Here is a 21051-nt window from a genome sequence, read left to right as displayed (position 1 = left end):
ATAGTATGTATGTATGTATGCCTACCCCTCCGGGAAAGAGGCGTGATTTTATGTATGTATGTATGTATAGTACATTAGCTGTGGCAGGCTCTAGTCTTGAAATAAATGTAAATAAACCCGACGGATGATGTACACTCGCCGCGGAACCAGCCGCCGTGTCGCATGAAGCGGAACCGTTCGTATTGTTGTGACGTTCTGTCAGACAATGACACGTTTCTGTCACAACGACCTATGACTACCTCGGCGGTACAGTAAGCTACATAGAAATGTATACATACGTACCACCTTCGATACCTTTACAGTAAGCAATTGACGACACTTTTGTCTGTCATACATACATACTTAAATATTTACTTTATTTTACTTATAGTCACATAATTATTCCTTGCGGGGTAGACAGAGCCAACAGTCTTAAAAAAATGTTTTACTTAGAAATTTAGGCAGTGATAGAACAGGCTAAGACTTGTTTGTTAAGAAGTACTTATCCTACGATCAATTGTGATCGATTTGATCGTCCTCTGTGGCGCAGCGATTCGTTTGGGATTCTTCTTAGGCGATGGGCTAGCAACTTGTCACTATTTAAATCTCAATTCTATCATTAAGCCAAGCCGAACGTGGGTTATCAGTCTTTTCAAGATTGTTGGCTCTGTCTACCCCGCGAGGGATAAATACGTGACTATATGTATGTTATTAACCTATTAAATAAGATCACCGTCATCTTAGGAATTTGTTTTTCATTACTATTTTAAACATCGTCGGAATGTCAATCAATCAAACAGAGTTATTGTAAAATATAACGTTTTATAGCAACGTGTGTGAGTCAGTGATTGAATTTGTTATTTCAGCTGTTTCATATACTGATTTGTCATTATATTTTTTCTTCTGCGTCTATGACCATCATCCGTAGGGGGTAGCGAATGAATGAAACGTATTTATAGTCACACCTATTTTCACATTGTACATATAGACACATATGTAGGTACTCGTGACTAAAAAAATTCCATGCAAATATATATATTTTCTTATTAAATTACGGTCTACCATATTTTTTTTTATTTTATAATTTAATTCGTCACAAGTTAATGCAGACTTTTATAAATTGGTCACAATATCTTGTTTCTCTCTTAATCCAAATTTTCTTGCTAGCATGGTTATCTTACGAAGCACCCAAATACATTTTCAACGCAGGTTGGCGGCTGCCTTAAAATTCGAATTTTTAATAAGAAATTCTTTCAGCAATATTATATTTATTTATTGTATTATTTATTGTAAATCAATAAGAAATAGAAAAAATAACTGTGAAAACATTGTTCCCAACATAAACAATTTATCTGTTATCGTTAAACCCTAGATCGATTTTGATGAAATTTTGTATTAATTCCCACGGCAGGGAAGGCGCAGACAAAAACCAGTCTTACAATAGTAGTCAAAATATTCAATTCACCACTTTTACAGATACAGTAAAACATATTTCAAAATAAAAGATATTGTAACACTCCTTTTTCGACGAGGGTTCATAAATAATTAAAGATGTTATCGAGACTGAAAAAGAAATTCAAGGTGTACTATGAATCTAATCTAGTTTCCATTCATTAATGTATTGTAAACTAGTCTAGATTGTTTTCTAATCTAGTCTAGATCACGATAATCCTTCAGATTAAATAATTACGATGATCGTGTCGAACTGGACCGTGACCCAAATGACTTCATTAATCATTGGCATCATTATATTGGGGTCCAAATTTGAAGTTCGTAACCACTACATGTTACAAAGTTATCTGTCTCTATGTACGCGCTGATCTAGGAAAATTGTGGACGCATTTTGTTCCTTTTTGAAATATTGGAAAGAGGGTTCTCTGAGGAAAGTTAACTTTTATAATTGCTACCCGTGTAAAGCCGGGGCAAAAGCGTCGCTACGCCAGCACAAAACATTTTAAATAATAATAAATAAATAAATATATACCGGACATAATTGCACAGATTGAGTTAGCCTCGAAGTAAGTTCGAAACTTGCGTTACAAGATACTAACTCAACGATACTATATTTTATAATAAATACTTATATAGATAAACATCCAAGACCCAGGCCAATCAGAGAAAGTTCGTTTCTCATCATGCCCGGGCTGGGATTCGAACCCAGGACCTCCGGTGTCACAGACAAGCGTTTTACCGCTGCGCCACAGAGGCCACCAAGTTTTTAGGTTTGAGTCAATTCAGAAAACTGCTAGTGGTGAGATTAAAGATCATAGTATATCTGACCAGCATAATGTCGGTTGCAGGGTTCCTGATAGACTTCATTAGCGGGCCGGTGTCTGTGGGCTTCACGTCTGCTGCAGCCATCATCATCGCCACCACCCAGGTCAAGGATATCCTGGGGCTCAGCTTCCCTGGTGGCAAGTTCTTGCAGGTAACCAATTTTTTATTAAATCCTAGTCAAATCTTGAAATAAGCGATATGGACGGGTTAAAATTTTGTAAAACACACAAATAAGAAATCAGTCATAAGATAAGAAACTTGATAAATCAAAGCATTTTTTTTTCAGGCATTTTCATCGTATTATTTCATTAAAATGTACCGTGAACCGTGAATAACAAACCTTTAGTCACGCCGCCGAGACCACGTGCTAAATAAACCCACAGGGCAAAGAAATTATATTTTAGTAATGTAAGCGCGCTTGCGTGAAATGAAAAATCCGGCTTATATCCGTTCCCGCGGGAATTTGGGGAATCCACTTTGGTGTACTTTTAAAAAAACATCAAACGTTGATATGTGAGTCAATGTCCCCTTTTACGAGAGTCTCAAAAAGCCGAAGAGGCTGCCGTAAATCAATATTCAAGTCATGACTCTATAAATCACCTGAAGCGGGAGCGATGTTTCAGGCTCAACAGCCCAAAGTGATGATATTTTGTTTTACGCGGACGGAACTGCGGACATAATCTAGTAAAAGATTTATCTTTGTTTATTACCATGACATACACAAAACCGTGTGGTTCCCGGCACCAATAAAAAAGAAAATGTGTGTATGTCGTAAAAGTCGACTTGGGTAGGTTTATAAAAAAAGTCCATCGCCCAAAAGAAGATTCCCAATTCTTTTGGGCGACGGACTAGCAACCTACCACTATTTGAATCTCAATTCTATCATTAAGCCGAACAGCTGAACGTGGCCTATCAGTCTGTTGGCTCTGTCTACCCCGCAATGGATATAGACGTGATTATATGAACATACCATGACATCCAACTTGTCAGAAAGTGGGTATTTGCCGCTAAGTGGAGGGTAATTTCCTTGTAACCTGCAACCTATGGTTACCATGATTGGAGGTATGGCTTCCGGAGTTCTTTAGTATTAAGTGATTAGCTGACATTATCACGTGTTATATCGCTGGTGGTAGACTTAGGAAGAAACGTGCCTGTTCCAAAGTATACAGGTTCGAATCTCATCAAGATAGAAAAAGTCCCAATGGCTTGAATTCATCTGAACTGAATCGATCATTTAAATATCTGAGGGTGTTTTAAGCTTTATGTACCTATGTATGTTTAGTATATGTAGCTTTATGTACCAAAGCCATGGCGGGTCGCTAGTCTAAATAATTCAATTCCATACATACATATAGTCACGTCTTTATCCCTTGCGGGATAGACAGAGCCAATAATGTTGAAAAGACTGAAAGGCCACGTTCGGCTGTCTGGCTTAATGATACAATTGCGATTCAAATAGTGACAGATTGATAGCCCATCGCTTAAGAATCCCAAGTTTAAAAGCCTATCCCTTAGTCGCCTTTTACGACATCCGTATGAAAGAGATGGAGTGGTCCTATTCTTTTTTTCTATTCGTGCCGGGAACCACACGGCCTAATTCAATTTCATACATACATATGGTCACGTCTATATCCCTTGCGGGGTAGACAGAGCCAACAGTCTTGAAAAGACTGAATGGCCACGTTCAGCTATTTGGCTTAATGATAGAATTGAGATTCAATTAGTGACAGGTTGCTAGCCCATCTAATTCAATTTCAAATTGTAATAAACAGATTTGCTGGTTTTTTGTGTGTGATCATTATGCCGACAGTCAGAAGTTTTTGCGTTACTTCTTGTGGCATACTTTCTATCGGCCTTGGGGGCTTCGGCGGCGGCCGCCCGGTCACACAATGTGCTGGCTGCGGCACATTCCTTAACCCAAAAAAATATCCTTCTTCGTGGTTCCGTACCTACCTAAAATGTGAAAACGGGATTACTAACTTCCTCGCTGTCCGTCCGTCGTAGTATTAAACCAGTTTCCAAATATATTTTAACTAGCGACCCGCCCCGGCTTCGCACGGGTGCAAAATTCGGAAAAAATTATACATAAAAACCTTCCTCTTGAATCACTCTACCTGTTACAAAAAACCGCATCAAAATCCGTTGCGTAATTTTAAAGATTTAAGCATACAGACAAACAGACTAAAATAGCGACTTTGTTTTATACTATACTAGCTTTTGCCCGCGGCTTCGCCTGCGTTAATTTCGCTTCCATAAAAAGATTGCTTAGATTAAGAGCCTTGCATTGACATAAACTAATATTATGCAAAAAAATAGATGTGCCTACGTGAGTGCGTGTTTGAGGATGCTATTCAATCATGCAAATTCAACTGGATAGATTTTGATGAAACTTACGTACACGGGAAGAATAATGCCTGGAATAGAACATAATTTATTTTTCCTACAAAAGCAAAGAATAAATTGTAAAGACAAAAAAAGGTAAGTATAATAATGGAAAGTTAAAGTATCTCTTTGTATACAACATTTGCTGTCTTGCCCATTGGAGACATCACAAATAAACTGTCACAGCTGGTGACCCGCGAGCAAGCGACGTAGAGCTGTCCGTGTGAGAAGCAATTCGTCCTGAGGTCGACTCCGGCTGCTCCAAGACTTTGCGATTTGTTAATTGTCATCGCGAAATATATAGCCACTGGAAACTGTACACGCTTAAATTGAAATGGAAAGTTGTTGGGAATGAGGGGAATGCGCGGTATAAAAACAATTTCACCAGCTGCACAACCAGTAAGAATTTTAGCTTCTATAATATTGTTATGAAGCGACACCACTTTAAGGCGGGTCCCATTACAACGTTTCGGCGGCGTTAGGTTGCGTAGCAACATAATTGGAATGCCTACTTTTAGTGCAATTGTATGCGCGGGCAGTCCAGATGCCGAAAGTGAATTAAGGAACTCTACCGGATAAGTTGTAGCATCGGTACTATCTAAAACTGTATTTATGGATTGGTATATAATTTTTTTTTCCAAAATCCTTAAATTATTAGCAGCTGGTTGCTCATTTTTGGGTGTTAGGATTGCTCGCTCGCATATCCAAGAATCCTCGTGATGAATTATTTGAGATACTTAGGTCCCCATAAACGAAATGGATAAGTTCCTCCACCGAAGTGACTACTTGACAGAAGTTATCTGGCAGAGTCACCAACCCGTTCGATTCAGGCAACGTACCATTACCGATTTTAAATAACACATTTGAGAATTCTTGCGCTTGAGGGTTACCACCTAACGTATTACGTGTTAGACTTAATTTCCTAACCTGAGGCCAGAGTATGGATCGTTTGAGACATGCGCTTACTTCATCAGCTCTAGTACCTCGGCTTATTACGGGTAGAGTCTGGCGAAATTAACCACAAAATAATACAGTGGTACCACCTATAATGCGATTCCCTGTTATTTTCTCCAAATAAGTAAATGTCTTAACCATGGAAACTAAATCAATGAAAAACGAATTTTTAATTAATTAAAAAATTTGCCAGCGGCTACAATCGCGTTATTTCTTAAATTCTCATGTGGCGCCATCTCGTATCGGGTGGTCAAAAAATAAATATCTAAACCACGGGAACTAAATCAATGGTGAAACGGTAAGAACTGACGTTGCTATATGTGTGTTATTCCTGCTAATTTTGAGGAACATGGCAACCGTCGCCGATGCGGGGTGCGTCAAACTACCTACATAAAAAATCTTCTCATACATAAAAAAAAATCTTCTTAAAGATGTGGTGAAACAGTAAGTACTGGCGAAACTAAAATTACTTAATTAAAACTTAATTAATTAAAAATTTTGCCGGCGGCTACAATCGTGTTATTTCTTAAATTCTCATGAGGCGCCATCTCGTATCGGGTGGTCAAAAAATAAATACCTAAACCACGGGAACTAAATCAATAAACAAAGCATAATGAATGAAATCAATAAAATGCTATTTTTTTAATCATTATAATAAATATAAGAATTAATTATTTATAGTGCCGTGTGGTTCCCGGCTCCAACACAAAAAAGAATAGGACCACTCCAGCTCTTTTCCATGGATGTCGTAAAAGGCGACTAAGGGATAGGCTTACAAACTTGGGATTCTTTTTTAGGCGTTGGGTTAGCAACCTGTCACTATTTGAATCTCAATTCTATCATTAAGCCAAATAGCTGAACGTGGCCATTCAGCCTTTTCTAAGACTGTTGGCTCTGTCTACCCCGCAAGGGATATAGACGTGACCATATGTATGTATGTATGTATAATTATTTATAGCTTTTTATATCGATTCAAATCAAAAATGACGAAGTTCCATACAAACTTGCACCCCCTATTTCATCCCCTTGGGATAGAATTTCAGGATAAAAAGTAGCCTATATTCTAATCCAGGTTACTTACTATATCTGTGCCGAATTTCGTTCAGATCCGTTCGGTAGATTTTGCGTGATGCGCGTACAAACATACAGACAGACAGACGGACAGACAGACAGACAAAAATTCTAAAAAAAATTGTTTTGGCTTCTATTGACCCTAAAAAAACCCCTGATAATTTTTTTTCTTAAATATCTTCAATGTACAGACAAAGTTGAGTTACAGTTTTATTATATGTATGGATAGCTTTTGCCCGCGGCTTCGCCTGCGTTAATTTCGCTTCCATAAAAAGATTGCTTAGATTAAGAGCCTTGCATTGACATTAACTAATATTATGCAAAAAAATAGATGTGCCTACGTGAGTGCGTGTTTGAGGATGCTATTCAATCATGCAAATTCAACTGGATAGATTTTGATGAAACTTACGTACACGGGAAGAATAATGCCTGTAATAGAACATAATTTATTTTTCCTACAAAAGCAAAGTCCCGGGGGCGCAGCTGTTAAAAAACGAATAAATTGTAAAGACAAAAAAAGGTAAGTATAATAATGGAAAGTTAAAGTATCTCTTTGTATACAACATTTGCTGTCTTGCCCATTGGAGACATCACAAATAAACTGTCACAGCTGGTGACCCGCGAGCAAGCGACGTAGAGCTGTCCGTGTGAGAAGCAATTCGTCCTGAGGTCGACTCCGGCTGCTCCAAGACTTTGCGATTTGTTAATTGTCATCACGAAACATATAGCCACTGGAAACTGTACACGCTTAAATTGAAATGGAAAGTTGTTGGGAATGAGGGGAATGCGCGGTATAAAAACAATTTCACCAGCTGCACAACCAGTAAGAATTTTAGCTTCTATAATATTGTTATGAAGCGACACCACTTTAAGGCGGGTCCCATTACAACGTTTCGGCGGCGTTAGGTTGCGTAGCAACATAATTGGAATGCCTACTTTTAGTGCAATTGTATGCGCGGGCAGTCCAGATGCCGAAAGTGAATTAAGGAACTCTACCGGATAAGTTGTAGCATCGGTACTATCTAAAACTGTATTTATGGATTGGTATATAATTTTTTTTTCCAAAATCCTTAAATTATTAGCAGCTGGTTGCTCATTTTTGGGTGTTAGGATTGCTCGCTCGCATATCCAAGAATCCTCGTGATGAATTATTTGAGATACTTAGGTCCCCATAAACGAAATGGATAAGTTCCTCCACCGAAGTGACTACTTGACAGAAGTTATCTGGCAGAGTCACCAACCCGTTCGATTCAGGCAACGTACCATTACCGATTTTAAATAACACATTTGAGAATTCTTGCGCTTGAGGGTTACCACCTAACGTATTACGTGTTAGACTTAATTTCCTAACCTGAGGCCAGAGTATGGATCGTTTGAGACATGCGCTTACTTCATCAGCTCTAGTACCTCGGCTTATTACGGGTAGAGTCTGGCGAAATTAACCACAAAATAATACAGTGGTACCACCTATAATGCGATTCCCTGTTATTTTCTCCAAATAAGTAAATGTCTTAACCATGGAAACTAAATCAATGAAAAATGAATTTTTAATTAATTAAAAAATTTGCCAGCGGCTACAATCGCGTTATTTCTTAAATTCTCATGTGGCGCCATCTCGTATCGGGTGGTCAAAAAATAAATATCTAAACCACGGGAACTAAATCAATGGTGAAACGGTAAGAACTGACGTTGCTATATGTGTGTTATTCCTGCTAATTTTGAGGAACATGGCAACCGTCGCCGATGCGGGGTGCGTCAAACTACCTACATAAAAAATCTTCTCATACATAAAAAAAAAATCTTCTTAAAGATGTGGTGAAACAGTAAGTACTGGCGAAACTAAAATTACTTAATTAAAACTTAATTAATTAAAAATTTTGCCGGCGGCTACAATCGTGTTATTTCTTAAATTCTCATGAGGCGCCATCTCGTATCGGGTGGTCAAAAAATAAATACCTAAACCACGGGAACTAAATCAATAAACAAAGCATAATGAATGAAATCAATAAAATGCTATTTTTTTAATCATTATAATAAATATAAGAATTAATTATTTATAGTGCCGTGTGGTTCCCGGCTCCAACACAAAAAAGAATAGGACCACTCCAGCTCTTTTCCATGGATGTCGTAAAAGGCGACTAAGGGATAGGCTTACAAACTTGGGATTCTTTTTTAGGCGTTGGGTTAGCAACCTGTCACTATTTGAATCTCAATTCTATCATTAAGCCAAATAGCTGAACGTGGCCATTCAGCCTTTTCTAAGACTGTTGGCTCTGTCTACCCCGCAAGGGATATAGACGTGACCATATGTATGTATGTATGTATAATTATTTATAGCTTTTTATATCGATTCAAATCAAAAATGACGAAGTTCCATACAAACTTGCACCCCCTATTTCATCCCCTTGGGATAGAATTTCAGGATAAAAAGTAGCCTATATTCTAATCCAGGTTACTTACTATATCTGTGCCGAATTTCGTTCAGATCCGTTCGGTAGATTTTGCGTGATGCGCGTACAAACATACAGACAGACAGACGGACAGACAGACAGACAAAAATTCTAAAAAAAATTGTTTTGGCTTCTATTGACCCTAAAAAAACCCCTGATAATTTTTTTTCTTAAATATCTTCAATGTACAGACAAAGTTGAGTTACAGTTTTATTATATGTATGGATTTTAATAAACAGTAAGAATATAAAACAATAAATATTTAAGTAACAAAAGTGATGACGCTACAGAACCTTTGGTACGCGTTTCCGACTCGCACTTGGCCAGTTTTTATTATCAATCAGCTAGAGCTGCCATACCGCAAATTTGATTTCGATGTGAAAATAATCCAAGATAAAATTTTCGCTTAATTGACTTTTGACTATCATTAAGCCGTACCGCTGATCGTGGCCTTTGTGAGACTGCTGGCTCTGTCTACCCCGTAAAGTAGACGTGATTCATTGTTCTTTTTACAGGTGTGGACTGGTATGTACGAGCACATTGGCGAGACGAGACTGTGGGATACCGTGCTCGGCATTTCCTGCATTATCGTGCTTCTGCTGCTTAGGGTAAGTTATGATATAGTTTGTATGCCGTGTGGTTCCCGGCACTTATATAAGTAGGACAGATTGTCTTTCCCATGGATGACTTTTGCCAGGTTTAGGTTCCCTTACACAAAGGTTACGATGGTCAGACGGGAGTCGCTTCGTGTAAAAATCTGACCTATCCAAACCGTGATCTAATGGCGTATTCCGGGCTCCTCTCCATTAAGGTAAAGATATACAACCAGGACTAAAGGCAGGAGGAAGAAGAGAAGATAGTTTATCACGCGGTTCGCGTCACTTTAAAAGATTATGTAGATTTCGTATATTTCCCATACATACATACCTACATACGCCACGTAAGTCACGTCTATATCCCTTACGAGGTAGCCAACAGTCCCGAAAAGATTGAATGGCCACGTTCAGCTGCTCGGCTTAATGATGGAATTGAGATCCAAATAGTGACAGGTTGCTAGCCCATCGCCTAAAAAAAGGATCGCAATTTTATAAGCCTATCCCTTAGTCGCCTTTTACGACATCCATGGGAAAGAGATGGAGTGGTCCTATTCTTTTTTGTATTGGTGCCGGGAACCACGCCTCTTTCCCGGAGGGGTAAGCAGAGACAACATCTTTCCACTTGCCACGATCTCTGCATACTACCTTCGCTTCATCCACATTCATAACTCTCTTCATGCAAGCTCAGCGGTTTCGGGTACTCTTGACCTGACCCTTTGCCAGGACGTCCTTAATTTGATCAAGATACGTTCGTCTATTCCATGGATGTCGCAAATGTGACTACGGCACATTGTGGGTACTCGAATGAGGTTAAGGTTCCCCTACAAACGTTGCGAAGGTCAGAAGGCCGTAGTTTTATGTAAAAACTTGACTTAACCCAGCATAACAACATCAAATTGAGACCCCTAGCACGTGTATGTAACAAGTCGGTAGCCCACATCCGACCTACCACTTACTGAGAGTGGCTCGAAGTCCCAGTGACTTTAATCCATTACGCCAAACCGTGCAAACACTTCGATTTATATATATACTAGATTTTTTTCGTTTTTGCCTTATGGCTACCTGCACCGGTAGAAAAAAGAATAGGACTAATTATCACTATATCACGGATGACTAAGGGATAGGCTTATAAACTCGGGGTTCTTCTTTTAGGCGACGGGTTAGCAGCCTGTTTCTATTTCAAATTTCTTTATTTTTCTCCACAATCTAAACATGACACAGATTTATAGTAAAAAATACATGGATATTGGGATCTTAATTTCATCATTAACCCAAACAGCTAAACGTGGCCTATAAGTCTTTTCAAGAGTGATGGCTCTGTCTACCCCGCAAGGGATATAGTCGTGATTATTTGTATGTATTTTCCACGGCTTCGGTCTGTTTTTACAGTAGATAGGTATCCGACCTTCAGCTCTGCAGCACGAGATTACTGATCTCGACTTGTTAGGTCTCCACAACCTTGTCAGAAGAACATAACCCATTTTGGATCATGATTACACATCCATTTGTCTGAATTTTCAAGTTTCCTTACGATGTTTTCTCTTGCAAACTAATTTAATTCAGAAAAGAGTTATTAGTATGTTGGCCGACGTAGGAATTGAACCTGTGCCCCCACAAACATTACGTCGGGCACTTTAACCGTTCTACCACCAACGCTGCACAGTTGCATCATTTAGCTCACAGATCACATACATTAATACATACATTACTTACTATTTTCTTGTTACTGTGTAAATTTCTATGCAATAAAGATATTACAAACAAACAAACAAACATTTGTAAGGTTTAATTTTTGCTTGTGAAAGATGCGTGATTTATGTATATATGTTATTTTATTTAGTAGTTGTACGGTTTTGTAACATGACTGTGGAACAGACAAAAGACAATTACCACATCTTAGTACTGGACAATCGAAAACACAGGTGTTATTCCACTTCCTGAGATGGCAGATAGCATTCTCTTAAGTGTCATTTACATATCGCAATCTCAACAGAAGTATAATTAATGTGAAGGAATGCTAACTATGGGCGACTCGTGACCGGATGTAAGGTTGACTGGTGTTTCAGATTATTGTTGTGGTACTGAAATTCTGACTTGTTTACATTTTGAGATCCATTTCAACTAGATAGGTATTGTATAGTCCCTAACTCAGCTACTTCAGCAACTTTAAAATTATGTTATCTTTTATACTAAATGATTTTTTGCTAATAATCAAGGTTACCAGGTTGACCAACGTGTATGTTTAATTGTTAGTTCAAATTGAGAGCTTTTTAACCGGAACCTAAAAGATAAACGAAAATACCTTTTTTTTTTCAGAAAGTAACGAAAATACCTTCTTTTTTAAGTGTGCTGGCTGGCTGGCTGTGCTGGGATTCTTTTTTAGGCGATGGGCTAGCAACCCGTCACTATTTGAATCTCAATTCTATCTAAGCCAAATAGCTGATCGTGGCCATTCAGTCTTTTCAAGACTGTTGGCCCTGTCTGCCCCGCAAGGGATATAGACGTGACCATATGTATTTATGTTTCAGAAAGTAAAAGATATAAAAGTGCGCAACAAAGCGGACGAGGCGTCGGAAGGGCGCAGCTGGCGCGACGTGGCTGCGCACGCGCTGTGGTTCCTCTCCACCACGAGGAACATCACCGTGGTGCTGGTCTGCGCAGCGCTGGCCTACTACTTTGACACGCAGAAGCAGGCGCCATTCGTGTTGACAGGTATCTATCATAAATACACACATAGGTAAAATCACGTCTTAATCCTTTGCAGGTGCCGTGTGGTTCCCGGCACCAATACAAAAAAGAATAGGACCACTCCATCTCTTTCCCATGGATGTCGTAAAAGGCGACTAAGGGATAGGCTTACAAACTTGGGATTCTTTTTTTAGGCGATGATGGGCTAGCAACCTGTCACTATTTGAATCTTCATTTTATCATTAAGCCAAAAAGCTGAGCGTGGCCATTCAGTCTTTTCAAGACTGCTGGCTCTGTCTACCCCGTAAGCGATATAGACGTGACCATATGTATGTATGTGTGTATCCTTTGCAGGTTAGATAGAGCTAACAGTATTGAAATGACTGATATGTAGGTCATGTTCAGTTGTTATTTGATAGAATGGAGATTCCAATAGTGAAGGGAGACTCCCAAGTTTAAAATCCTATCTCTTAGTCGCTTTACGACATTCATTGGAAAGGGATGGAGTGGTCCTAGTATTTTTCTTTCCTATTGGTGCCGGGAACCACAAGGCATCCATCATTCTCTCTCTTATTTATATGTGACTTCTCAGTTGCACTCTCCACCGCTAAGCTTTCAAATTTTTTCTCTCCACTTTGATCTTTGGCATCCTCAGCCAATGGACTATTTGGCTTACATGTCATCTTCCGCGACGTATATCCAGGACTTCTTCGGTCGACCCTAAACCTGGGCCTAGCGAAGATGGAATGGCCAACATTCTTTCCCCAGATAATCTGCAAGCTTGTGACGTCATGTCGTAACATTTAATCACGTCTATATCCCTTGCGGGGTAGACAGAGCCAGTAAACATCAAAAGACTGAAAGGCCACGTTCAGCTGTTTAGCTTAATGATAGAATTGAGATAATTTAGATTTTCAATTTAAAGTTTTGGTCAATTTTCATCATCATCGTTTTACATAACGATGATATTCTTAATGATTAAAATCATACTCTAGGTCAGTAAGGGCAAGGTTAAGGGTCAGGTCAAAAGTACCCGAAACCGCCGAGCTTGCATGAAGAGAGTTATGAATGTGGATGAAGCGAAGGAAATATGCAGAGATCGTGGCAAGTGGAAAGAGGTAGTCTCTGCCTACCCCTCCGGGAAAGAGGCGTGATTTTATGTATGTATGTACATACATACATATATATGTATGTATAAAAATCATTTTGTGTACCAGGTGACGTGAAGCCAGGGTTGCCGCAGCTGGCGCCGCCGCCGCTCTCGGCCACGGTGGGCAACCACACCTACACCTTCATGGAGATGACCTCGACCCTGGGCTCGGCCATCTTCGTGGTGCCACTGTTGTCCATCCTGGAGAACATTGCGCTGGCTAAAGTGTTCTGTGAGTGGTATTTATTACTAATACACACTGTTCTCAGTCTTTATTTATTAATTCTCAGGCTCATATAAAAATGTTACCAAAAGCATAGCTAACTCTTATTGCTGGAGTTCCTGTCTGGTGCCTAGAGTATGCCTTTAACCACAGTCCAGAAATAGATAAATCATGTACCTTATAACACGAAGCTACTCTTACATTACCGCGCCTGGGTAGTAGCGCATGCTGTTTCTCTGAAATAATTGTTTTCGTACACCAATGGAATAGGATCTATAGAAGAAAATGTTATTAACACATTAAAACCCAGAATTCCAGACACAAATTCAATTGTTCAAAGAATTAAACAAATGAATCTTCGTTCCAGCGGAAGGCAAGTACGTGGACGCCACTCAAGAAATGCTGGCTTTAGGGGTCTGCAACATCGCATCTTCGCTGGTGGACTCCATGCCGGTGTCCGGGGCGCTGTCCCGGGGCGCCGTCAACCACGCGTCCGGGGTCGCCACCACCGCCGGCGGGCTGTACACGGGAGCCCTAGTTCTTCTATCTTTGCAGGTTTTGTTGTTCAATATTGTCCAGTCTTATCTTCTCCATAGTTAAGTTTTCCATCGCGTCTTCTATTCTGGGCTCGTGGCCGTCGGGAATGCCACCACCGCCAAGGATTTGTACACGGGAGCCTTGGTTCTTCTATCCTTGCAGGTTTTTGTTGTTCAATATTGTCCAGTCTTATCGCCTCCATAGTTAAGTTACTTGGTGGCTGTCGCGTGTTTTTAATCGCGTCTTCTATTCTGGGTGCCTGGAATGCCACCAACGCCAGAGACTTGACACGGGAGCCCTGGTTCTTCTGTCTTTGCAGGTTTTGTTGTTCAATATTGTCCAGTCTTATCTCCTCCATAGTTAGGTTACTTGGTGTAGCCCTTGGTGGCTGCCGCGTGTTTTCCATCGCGTCTTCTATTCTGGGCTCGTGGCCGTCGGGAATGCCACCACCGCCAGGGGCTTGACACGGGAGCCTTGGTTCTTCTGTCTTTGCAGGTTTTGTTATTCAATATTGTCCAGTCTTATCTTCTCCATAGTTAAGTTACTTGGTGGCTGTCGCGTGTTTTTAATCGCGTCTTCTTTTTCGTGTCCGTGGCCGCTTGGAATGCCACCAACGCCAGAGACTTGACACGGGAGCCTTGGTTCTTCTGTCTTTGCAGGTTTTGTTGTTCAATATTGTCCAGTCTTATCTTCTTTATAGTTAAGTTACTTGGTGTAGCCCTTGGTGGCTGTCGCGCGTTTTCCATCGCGTCTTCTATTCTGGGCTCGTGGCCTTCGGGAATGCCACCACCGCCAGGGGCTTGACACGGGAGCCTTGGTTCTTCTGTCTTTCCAGGATTTTGACAATATACTTCTTCCACAACATCATCATCGTTCTCCTAGTCTTTGTTATACTTGCGTCATCTGTGATAAGAATTTAATTCGCCTTTGACGAAGATCCAAAAAAAATTACTTGTTCATTCCCGAATCTTGGTCAAAATAATTGTATTTTATACCTACACAAAAGAAATTAAAGGCAAGTCTGATAGCAGCCCCATAAAGAGACAGTTTCCAAAAAGACTGGCGTTATTTTGTTGACATATAGCACACAATCTTAACTTATAAATGCGAAAATAAGTTTATTTGTTTGTTGTCTCGACACGCGTTATCTACTTAAATAATCTTCTTGAAATTTTCCGTATCTTTAAGAGTCCGGAAGGATACAGGGTACTTTTCATCCCGTTCAAAAACTATAGTTGACGCGGGCGAAGCTAATATTAAAACCTTGTTTAAGTATTATAGTCCTACATTTTTTCACCATGTGGTTTACGGCAGAGTAGAATTAAAGCCCTAAGCCTCTCTTTTTGGTGTTTGTAGAAGGCGGTCTAAGCAAGCTGGTTTTGAAATCGCTAGCTGATTATACTCCTGAACTAAGAATTTGAGTGTGAAATAGTTTACTGTAAAGGTACATTTACTTTTCATTCCAGTACTTCACGCCATACTTCTTCTACATACCGAAGGCGTCGTTGGCTGCTGTCATTATTGCTGCCGTGGTCTTCATGATGGAGTTACACGTCTTCAAGCCCATCTGGAGGACCAAAAGTAAGGTTATCGATGCCAGCTAGGCAATTTGTTTTATTTGTAACACAAATTCGTTGTATAAAGACTTTCGAGTCTTTCTGTACTTTTACAGTGGTCAGGATAATAAAGAGCTATTGTTATTTTAGCTTTTTCTTTTTGAAAAAATTTATGTGACGATCAATTTTGCTTCTGAATCTTAATAATTACAACATTGTTAACAAACATTTTAAGTTTTTTAGCCATTTTGAATATATAATAGCTGATCAAATCCCGTTGCAAAAAACATGAGAGCGACGTTTTATTATAAATGCTACAACTTTAAATGTGGTAGGAAAACTGGCTAGCGATAATTTAATTTTCATGCAAAATGTTTTATCTTCTAGAACTGGACATAATCCCAGCAGTGGTTACCTTCGGCGCGTGTCTCCTGACCAGACTGGAGCTGGGGATAGTGATAGGCATCGCCGTCAACCTGGTGTTCCTCCTGTATGCCTCAGCCAGGCCCTGCGTCAAGGTCACTCATGCCGTGGTATGTAGAAAATCGGGTGACGTTGTTACTTTAAATGTTGTTATTTATCCAAAATAATAAAGGTCCCATTTGTCCTCCTTGTAGGGCACCATTGGATTTTTATACAGATTAATTATTGGTATCGATAATTTTACATGGAATAATAGTCTTAAAGAAAATATAGAAATACAGGATTATTTAAAAAGATTTCGTTATCTTATAACGAATTTCTTCAATTATACCAAGTTAACCGCCGAGCTTGCATATAGATGTGGATGAAGCGATAGAAGTACGCAGAGATCGTGGCAAGTGGAAAGAGGTAGTCTCTGCCTTCCCCTTCGGGAAAGAGGCGTGATTTTATGTATGTATACCAAGTTAATGTATGTATATGTAAGCCAGGTAATAAAATATCTTATTGATAAAAAGATTTTAAAATAATCATATGCGGTACATGTTTATCTATCTATCTATACATATAATAAAACAGTAAAAATATTTTGTCTGTACATTTAGTATTTTTGACTGAAATGGATAGAGGGACACTTAGAATGAATAATAGAAAGCAAAAATATTTTTTTTTAATTTCTTGTCTGTCTGTATGTATGATCACGATTATCTCCGAAAGTACTGAACCGATTTACTTCAAACTTTTACCAATTGCTTTGTTTTAACTCAGAATAACATTTAAAGATTGTTTCATCAAAATCGGTTCACTAAAAAAAAGTTATCGACATTTGAATGAACTCAAGGCATCAGTTTGCCTGCAAATAAGTTATGAAATTAAAAATTCAAAGTCATTTATCATTATACGACAGCATTATACCTATAACATATAAATATAAGTGAAAGGCGACTAAGGGATGGGCTTACAAACTTGGGATTCTTTTTTAGGCGACGGGCGAGCAACCTATCACTTTTTGAATCTCAATTCTATCATTAAGTCAAATAGCTGAACGTGGCCATTCAGTCTTTTTAAGCCTGTTGGCTCTGTCTACCCCGCAAGGGATATAGACGTGATCATATGTTTGTAGTCTACTTTAATTTCGCCATCAACGCAACGGCCTCGATGGTCCAGTGGTTAGCCTGTGAGACTGTGAAGTTGTGGAGATTGTGAAGTTCGAATCCCAACAATTACAAGATATTTTTTTTTAAATTTTTTTTTTGTATTGTTTGAGTATTTTATTTAAAAGACTGAAAATCAAAATACTACATATAATAAAACGGTAAAAATATTTTGTCTGTACATTCAATATTTTGACTGAAACGGATAGAGAATTTTTTTTTTTACATTTTTTGTCTGTCTGTCTGTATCTCAAATTCAAATTCAAAATTCAAAATTTTTATTCATTATTATAGGATACTATATATCGCTTAATAATTGTCAAAACGTATTGTTTAACAAATTGGTTGACGTCAAATAAATTACTTAAAAACTAAGTTTACTGCCGCTTCCAAGGCGTCAGTGCAGAAGAAGCGGTAACAAACTGCACTGCAGCATTTTCTTCAACAACGTCAACTTTACAATATTAATTAAACTTAGAATAGAATGTGGACGAGAGAATACATTGTTCAGATTTATATATGAGATTGAATATTGAAAAAAGAAAATTATATATATATATATATATATTTTATGGATTGCCAATTTTAAAAAGATTTATGTTCAGAGTGTACTGAATTTTGATTTAAGATCAAATCAAACTACAATTAAGTACGAGGTTCCTGTGCCAAGCTCGAGCCAGATGTTTTTATCATTAAGGTAATCATCAGTCCTATAATAAGCCTACTCACAGAGTACTTTCTTTATATACTCTTTGAATTTTCGGTTGGGCATATCAAGAACAGACTCCGGCAACCTATTATAAAATCGTATACAGTTCCCCATAAATGATTTACTGACTTTGCTAAGCCTATGAAACGGCATGACTAATTTATGTTTATTACGTAAATTTCTATCAGTTGTGGCACTAACTTTTTGAAAAAAGAGGTATTTTTCCTAACATACATTATAAGATCAAAAATGTACTGGGACGCTACTGTAGGTATGTTTATTTTCTTAAAGAGTTGTCTTAACGAATCTCTTGGTCCTAAGCCGTAAATTGCGCGAACGGCCCTTTTCTGAATTATAAAAATAGTTTGTATATCACCCGCGCTACCCCATAAAAGTAAACCATAAGATAACAAGCTATGAAAATAGCTGAAATAAACAAGCCTAGCTGTAGCTACATCTGTCAATTGTCGGATCCTCCTAACAGCATAAGCGGCAGAGCTAAGTCTATTGGAAAGTTTAGAAATATGAGCACCCCACTGTAGCTTTGCATCAATTATAATTCCTAAAAACTTTGTATTTTCAACAAATTCTAATTTCTGGCCTTCCAGTATTATGTCAGTATTGGCCTGCCTTACGTTTTGAAGGGTAAATTTAATGCATTGGGTCTTATTAGCATTTAAAAGAAGATTGTTGGTTGAGAACCAGATAGATATGGCCGACAGTATATTATTAACCGAATTTACATTTTCGCTATGGCGATCTAATTTAAATATTAAAGAAGTGTCATCGGCAAACAGCACTATGCCCGTCTGTTTTTCCACCATAAAAGGCAGGTCATTGACATATACCAAGAAGAGGAATGGTCCTAAAATTGAGCCCTGAGGAACACCCATTGAGACGCTTGATCCGCTTGACTTTACTCCATTAATATCTACAGTTTGAAGCCTATCAGTCAAATAGGATGCCATTAGTTTAGTTGATTTGTGGTCAAACCCATATTGACGAAGTTTACGCAAAAGTGTTTGATGATCTACGCAATCAAATGCTTTAGAGAGATCGCAAAAGACTCCAACTGAATCCTCTGAGCTCTCCCACGCGTCATAGATTTGAGTAACAAGTGCTACTCCCGCATCAGTGGTGGACTTCCCGGCAGTGAACCCATATTGTTGGGAATGGAAAATGTTATTGATTTTAAAATATTGTTGCATTTGATTAAGCATCATCTTCTCAAACACCTTGCTCAAAACTGGCAATATAGAAATAGGTCTATAATTGCCAAGGACTGTTTTCTCCCCTTTTTTGAATAAAGGTATTAATTTACAACATTTCATTAAATTTGGAAAAATACCCTCATCAATACATTCATTAAATATAAAAGCTAGATCAGATGCAATAATGTCTATGATTTGACTAATGATACTAACAGACATAACCCAATGGTCTTCAGACTTTTTCAAATTAAGTTGTTTGAACGCCTTTAATATATTATCAGAGTTAACATATTTAAATTTAAAGACAGATTTGATGGGAGTTGTGTTATTATTAAGAAGACAGATTTGATGGGAATTGTGTTATTATTAAGATTATCTGACTGTATGATTAAGATTCAACTCGAAATTAACGCGGACGAAGTCGCGGGCAACAGCTAGTGTCATGTTATCCTTTACTGGTAGACTTAGCCAATAGTCCCGAAAAGGCTCTCAACTCAGTTTAGCTAAGCTATAATCTCAAAAATAAATGATTTCAGTCATCAGACGGCATCTCGTACCTGGTGGCGACTGTGGACCGCGCTCTGGCGTTCCCCTCAGCGGAGTTCGTGCGCCGCGCGCTGCGCAAGGCGGCCGACCGCGAAGACGCGCCGCTGGTCATAGACGCCACGCATGTTCAGGCCGCCGACTTCACTGCTGCTAAGGTATACTTGATACTGTCGTGAGCTGACTTCACTGCTGCTAAGGTATAGTAGATACTGTCGTGAGCTGACTTCACTGCTGCTAAGGTATAGTAGATACTGTCGTGAGCTGACTTCACTGCTGCTAAGGTATAGTAGATACTGTCGTGAGCTGACTTCACTGCTGCTAAGGTATACTTGAGACTGTCGTGAACTGACTTCACTGCTGCTAAGGTATACTTGAGACTGTCGTGAACTGACTTCACTGCTGCTAAGGTATACTTGAGACTGTCGTGAACTGACTTCACTGCTGCTAAGGTATACTTGAGACTGTCGTGAACTGACTTCACTGCTGCTAAGGTATACTTGATACTGTCGTGAGCTGTTGACTTAGCTACCAAGGCATGAGTTGGCTTAATATTATTTAGAAGCTTTATAAACCTGTTGACAAGCCACCATTACATAGGGCATGATGAGAAAATAACTTTGTCTGATTGGCCTGGGTCTTGGATGTTTATTTATATAGGTATTTATTATAAAATATAGGTAGTATCGTTGTGTTAGTATCTCGTAACACAAGTCTCGAACTTACCTACTTCGAGGCTAACTCAATCTGTGTAATTTGTCCCGTATATAGGTATTTATTTATATATTTTATTAAAAGTCTTAACTAAAACATTTCTTCAGCCCCGTAGTACCCTTCGTCAACTTTGTTAACTAGATACTACTCTGTCAAGAAAGTAGCAGGAAAAGATCAATAATACACAAACTGTTTGTTATTCATCCAAATTTATTTTATCACCTTCAAAATATGCTCCTTTAGAAACGATACACTTACGCCAACGAATAATCCAATCATCAAAACATTTTTTAAACGCTGTTTCCGGAATTGAGGTCAGTTCTCGCCGCGAATTCTCTTTTATGTCTTCTACCGATTGAAAACGGGTGCCACGAAGTGGTAATTTGAGTTTAGGAAAAAGAAAAAAGTCGGCTGGAGCCATATCTGGTGAATATGGT

The 21051-nt window shown here is 38.8% G+C and overlaps 1 protein-coding gene across 1 annotated transcript in view; it reads left to right on the top strand.

Moving 5' to 3' along the window:
• LOC106142345 (sodium-independent sulfate anion transporter) overlaps nucleotides 1-21051 on the top strand; it is a 62300-nt gene that overhangs the window by 38563 nt on the left and 2686 nt on the right. Inside the window, exons 5-12 of the mRNA XM_060946797.1 lie at nucleotides 2280-2407; nucleotides 9629-9721; nucleotides 12238-12421; nucleotides 13615-13779; nucleotides 14138-14325; nucleotides 15774-15888; nucleotides 16251-16396; nucleotides 19894-20058. Coding sequence (XP_060802780.1) covers nucleotides 2280-2407; nucleotides 9629-9721; nucleotides 12238-12421; nucleotides 13615-13779; nucleotides 14138-14325; nucleotides 15774-15888; nucleotides 16251-16396; nucleotides 19894-20058 — 1184 coding nt within the window. The remainder of the gene's footprint in view (nucleotides 1-2279; nucleotides 2408-9628; nucleotides 9722-12237; nucleotides 12422-13614; nucleotides 13780-14137; nucleotides 14326-15773; nucleotides 15889-16250; nucleotides 16397-19893; nucleotides 20059-21051) is intronic.

The sequence above is a fragment of the Amyelois transitella genome, chromosome 12 (assembly GCF_032362555.1).
Source record: "Amyelois transitella isolate CPQ chromosome 12, ilAmyTran1.1, whole genome shotgun sequence".
NCBI classification, from domain to species: domain Eukaryota; kingdom Metazoa; phylum Arthropoda; class Insecta; order Lepidoptera; family Pyralidae; genus Amyelois; species Amyelois transitella.
Note: the sequence above shows the minus strand (reverse complement) of the source record. Positions and strands in the feature narration are given on the sequence as shown.